The 6027-nt window shown below is 39.2% G+C and overlaps 1 protein-coding gene across 1 annotated transcript; it reads right to left on the reverse strand.

Annotated features, from left to right (window-relative positions):
• Positions 1-3813: 3813 nt before the first annotated feature.
• Positions 3814-4743, reverse strand: Olfr1323 (olfactory receptor 1323). Its single transcript, NM_146390.1, has one exon. It carries the CDS (start codon positions 4741-4743, stop codon positions 3814-3816), a length of 930 nt encoding a protein of 309 aa, NP_666502.1.
• Between the last annotated feature and the right edge of the window lie 1284 nt (positions 4744-6027).

Genomic DNA, 6027 nt, shown 5'->3' on the forward strand with positions numbered 1-6027 from the left:
GGACACTATTCTAAGCAATATGGCTTCACCAGCACATCACTTTCATCATTATAGAAGAGAGGCCATCTTCTCACTATTTAAGAAATAAAGAAGACAAAAGAAAATGAACTTGCCTGAGATCACAGAATCAGAAAACAAAGGTAGAGTTGAGTGGCTGGCAAGTTGACTATAACTTAAATTCTTTCTTATTATGATGCAAATTGAATGTGGAGCCATGTGCACATTACTCAAGCAAGCTACCACTGAGCTTCATTCTTTATCCACAGCATTTGTCCCTTAACTACCATTTTCTATTCTTGAAAAGAAACCCCTCGGTATAAATAGAGATGGCTTCATATCATGTGATCAAGGCATTTGACAGGCCCTAAAGCTAAGAAGGGCCCTTGACTTAGAATTTAACCTCACATCTAAGACATTTTAAGATGCTGAACATTTTTGTCACCTAAGTCTACAAGTTCAATTGCATGCATAGTTGGAGCTCAACAGCATCTAGTGGTGTACAGTTCTGTTTTCATTGCCTCGATATTTCTCTAGAAAAGATCCTTGGCTATGGCTCCCTAAACCCCATCCAACCTACCCTGCTCTATTTCATCATTCTCTACCCTCAGAGGCTTACATGTGAGCATAGATAGGCTTGATTCCAAGTACAAGAAAGCTGCAAAATATTGCTGTTGAACATGGTAACACCTATCCTAGCCACAAATTGTCACTCACATAATATCACATAATATCCACCTGAGTTGGAACTACTAACGATCTAAATAGAGGTCTCTAATATACCTTGTGTAAAATTTAAAATACCTTTTGGTGGGTTGGGGCATCCTATTCACGGAAAGGTAAAATGCTCAAGTTAACTTTGTCCTCTTGTTCAGCAGGAGAAACCTGGTATTCAGTAGACCCTGTACACCGAAGTCTTAATAAAAGGTTGCTGGGTATCTATGAGTGTCTGTACTTGCCCCTTAAGCATCCCTGCTCTGAGATGGTGTAACACAAAATAGCCAATTTAAAGCAGCATGACAGGTTGAAGAAAAGACTATAGAAAAACAGCTATGTTTGAGAAGCTTTAGTAAAAATGTTTCCTGTTAGATTTTTTCCCTTAGAGGGCTTTATCTTCATAGATATATCTTGTTCTGGACCTGAAAATTATGTTGCCAGTTCTATGTATGAGGCATATCCATTACTAAAGCACTTTGATATCCCCTGAGGCCCATAACTTCCTGTGGAGAAATGTTGAAAGCTGATCAGGTCATAGCTATCTATAACTTCTATGAGGTTCTTTAAGGTGTGTATTTCCGGCTGGGCATTTCCTCATGCTAAAAATACCAGGGGATAATTTAGCGTTTGCAGCACAATTCTATGAGGTCCATTTCATTATGTTCCCCCAGCTGTAGTAAGCATGACAACACATTAAAACATAGTAGTACATAGTGTTCAGGCTTATGAATCAATAAGCCTGAATTCTAATTCTACTTTTGCCACTGACTAGCTGAGTGATTTCTAGAATATCCTTTTTCCCTTGAGGATATTCTGAAAAGAACAGCTTTTATTAATCCAGTGTTTTCTGTCATTGAGTTTCTGGAGATATGGCTTAGAGAAAGATGTTGAGAGCCAGGTAATGAGGACATCATATTGTCTATTGCACTGCTATGCTTTCAATCTTGAAGATGTCTCAGTGCTGAAAATACTGAAATGTACTATTCTCTGTTCTTTTTGTGGTCCCTGTTACCTCTGGCTTCCAAATTGGAGAACAGTACATAAAGATGGTCTCTTATTACAGGATGCAATCTATATACATACTTGTATCAGAGGCTAGAAAAGAACAGAAATCTAGAGAGGACATTAGATTGATATGGTGGTGGTGGAGAGAGAAAGGTTAAGAAGGAAAAAGGTTACTGAAGGAAAAGAGGTTCAGATTCCCTACTACGGAGCAATAATAAGCATCCACAGACCCCCAAAAATCTGTTGTATTGTGGTATTCTAGGTGACAAGACTTTAAATTTGCCTTCACTGCACAACAGAATGTGACAATATATAGTAAAGAAAGTGGGCTACATAAGGTTAGTTGTAAATGAATTTTAGCTCTGTTTATTTCTTTTAGCCTAGCATAAGTAAGCATGACCTATGCCAGACATATGATTAGAGGTTTTCCTGCTTGTTTATAATATGAGGGTAGGGATTTGATATGTTTATTTTGTCTTTGATTTTGAGAAGTATTCTCATTTTACGCCCAGGTTAGCACCAGCATGCTGGCGTCTCTGACTCACAACTGCTTGATTTCAGGTATGTTCCATGATCTCTGGTTCCAGATGAATACTATTTTCCAGTTTTCCTTGAATCTTGAGCTGGTCTATTGCTGTGTATTGCAATGCTAAATTTGATAAACAATGGTCAGGTGACTTCTCATGTTTACAAACTTTTGTTGTGCAAACCTTGTTCCTTGATTTAAAACTATAGGTTAAATATAATTGGCTACAGCCAATTACTGGAGGTATTAGAGGTAAGTGGGTTTGGAGTGACCTTGTTGAAGGAGGAGAGACCAGGCCGAGAGGAGGAAGAAGGATAGAGAGAAAGGAAGCCACCGAAGGGGAGAGAGAGCATGAGTGCATGACAAGGAGAAATAGCAAGTTTCTGCGGTACATCACTGGAGAGGTAGCCAGGTTAGCAGTTAGAAGAGTAGATTAGGGGTGACCCCCCCCAGTAGTTGTCAAAGCCAAATAAAATAACCATAGTCTGTGTCTTGATTACTCTTAAGCTAGTCTGGAATAAACTTAAATTGGTTGCACCTCACTAATGAGATTATTTCTTCACAGCTAATTGTTAGAGTTTGTTCAACTTTCTAAATTGTATTCTCATTTATAAAATAAAAATAAGGTTTTATCTTCTTTAGATTTTTTTCTTATGGTGCAATGTTATGAAGATGAAACAGGACATCATGTGATCTGAGCACATTCTCTGTCCCTGAGCTGTGCCACCAACCCCATTGCTCACAGTATTTAGAAACTATAACAATCACCATGTTTTTCTTACTTAATTGTCAGTTCTGATGAGTAACTATGAACTAATGAGTTAATTGGGGTTATCGTTCCATTTGTGTTTTGTTGTTGTTGTTGTAAGAATATTCAATAATAACCATGAACATGGTCTAGTTCCAATCAAAATTTGCATGCAGCAATCACTGGTGCAATTCAGAACTGTGTGCCTCAATAAACAATGACCAATTGTCTTTCGTAAAGGATCTTGAAAATCTAATTAGTGAGTCCCCTCTATTTTGTTGTTTTAAAAATTTACCCCTACAAATCTCAATAATGAGCATTGAGGAGCCTTCTGAATCCTTAGCATAGATGTAGACTGAATCTAATTCAACCTATGTTGCACTACGTGAATCCTCAATGTAAGTAAATGAATGAATGAACAGTGTCAGTTACAATCCACTTGCTACTTATGCTTAATTCTGTAAAACATGGTGAGATTAAATGTTTTCTAGCCTACCTAGTATCTGAGAATTATTTTAACTTCTAAGTAGCATTATACAAGCTCACATATAAATATGTCAAAATGACATATGTATAGTCCTAAACTTAGATCTTTTCTTCTTAAATATTTCTCATCAAACAACTGTCTCAGAAAATATAGATTATATTACACATATAATCTTCCTAGGCCTATTATATTTCGACTTAACTACACGAACAGTTCTAAACACTTAACCAGAGAAATTAAATTGTTCTTAACAAGCTTTCATATGTAGTACAGGAAAACACTGATCAAATTGTAAGTCTTCTTAAATCTATTATCTCTTGAGACACAAATAGATTATTGACTGTGCCTCAGTATTTTCTGTAGGGCAACTTTCACTTCCTGATTTCTCAAACTGTAGATGAGAGGATTCAACATGGGAATCAGCATGGTATAAAACACCGAGATCATCCGATTTCCTGCTTGAGATCCATGCCGAGAGGGTTGCAAATACGTGTACATAGTTGTTCCATAGTACAGAGCAACTGCAGTCAAGTGTGACGCACAGGTGGAGAAGGCTTTCTGTTTGCCAGAAACTGATGGGATGCCCATGATAGTCATGAATATAGACAGGTAGGAGACAAGAATTACCATAACAGAGGTGACAAGGGTGAATCCACCACAGCCAACTACCAAGACTTGGGTTACCCAGGGATCAGAACAAGCCAAGGCCAGCAGTGGGGGGATATCACAGAAGAAGTGTGAGATGACCTGTGGCTGGCAGAATGACAGCTGTGTGATGGAAGTTGTTACAGCAACCATGTTAAGTAACCCACCAAGGTAACATCCTGCTACCAAGAGGAGACAACGAACTTTTGACATGGTAATATGGTAAAGCAATGGCCGACAGATGGCTGTGTATCGGTCATAGGCCATAGAAGCCAAAATGTTACATTCAGCAGAAGCGAAGACTATGAACAAGCCCATTTGAGCCATGCATCCAAAGAAAGAAACTTCCTGTAGTTGAGATAACAAGTTGACTAAAGTCTTTGGGGTTGTGATGGAAGAGAAACAGACATCAAGGAAGGACAGATTTGAGAGAAAAAAATACATAGGTGTATGGAGGCGGTGGCTGACTTGAATTAGTACCACAAGCCCTAGGTTCCCCAGCACAGTGATGAAATAAATAATAAAAAAGAGTCCAAAAAGTAGGACTGCAAGCTGATAGTTATCTGTCATACCAAGAAGGATGAATTTAGTCCCTGTAGATGAATTCTCCATTGACATGGCTGAGAATCACTCCCGACTTGTTAAAAACTCTTTAGGCATGCTGCGAGAAAATAAAAGTAAAAATAGCTGATGTACATAAAGTACTCCTCCAAACACATGAATCAGGGAACTATCCGAGTCTTCCCCTTATCTGTAGTCACATGCCTATCCCCTTTCCTTTCAGGAGTTCCATTTCTAGACAAAATGTGTACTATGAAAAGGCTAAAGAGGTATAGAAAAGCAAGACTGAGGCTAACAAAACTCAGGCACTAAGAGGACTTTAGGAGGGAAAGAAACAACAAAGGCCTAGGAGGCCAATGGGATATCATTTGTCAAAGGGGGGATTTACTACATGTGCCTACAATAACAACAACAACAAACAACAAAACAATGACAAAATAAAATAGTGCAATTGAATTTCATCTCATTTTCCCTCCTGTGCCTATGGGATGGACATGAGGCATGAGACTAAAAAATGACAAATGGGTCAACTAATTTAATCACAGACTACCTCTCCCCACTCCTTCAGAATCTGGATCATTATTTTTGACAGAATAGGAGTTACCATTACTCACCATTGACGTTGGTCAGCAAAGTGTTTTCCAAAGCCGTGGTCATTGCCTCACTGAAGTGCCATTACAGGGATTAGAATACCCCCAAATGACCACGGGGTGTGGAGTTCTGATGTGAACCACTTATATCCTATGAGGGAGCAATCAAAGAAGGGCAGACCTCCCCTGGTTTGTACAGCTTCCAGCTCACCAGCTGTTTGAGCCTTTGACCATTCCTAAACAAAAGGGAACGAGGGTGCAATATTAACTCACTCCCAAGTGCACTTAGTGAATAGTTGTGTCTAGGCAAATGACTGAATAGCAAAGTAGTTGGTGTTAGATGGTATCCGGAGTGCATGGGTTCTGGCCCTCTCTCTTATGCTCACAGACTATCTCTGATGTTAGCTTGCTACCTCACACAAATACTAGGCTCTTGCCCTAGGTAAATACCAGACAACAGAATGTGTGCACCTATGCAGCTCCATCTCCATGTATAGAATCTAAGCCAACTCCCACTCCATCTTGATTACTAGACAGCCATTGTGCAAGGGAGTCTAGAGTGGGCGCCTCAATTTGCCTAGGAGCAGCATAAGAAGACTGTGAAAGTGTGACTGCAACCTTGACTAAAAAGAAAGTCCCAGGACTAGGACATAGAGCTTAGTGGTAACCCTTCTGTGGCCCTAGATTTGAACCAGAAATTAGAAAGGAAATTATCTTTGTAGCTGCAATCCATTGGAAGGCATGGGTTTAT

Source organism: Mus musculus, chromosome X (genome assembly GCF_000001635.26).
Source record: "Mus musculus strain C57BL/6J chromosome X, GRCm38.p6 C57BL/6J".
Lineage (NCBI taxonomy): Eukaryota > Metazoa > Chordata > Mammalia > Rodentia > Muridae > Mus > Mus musculus.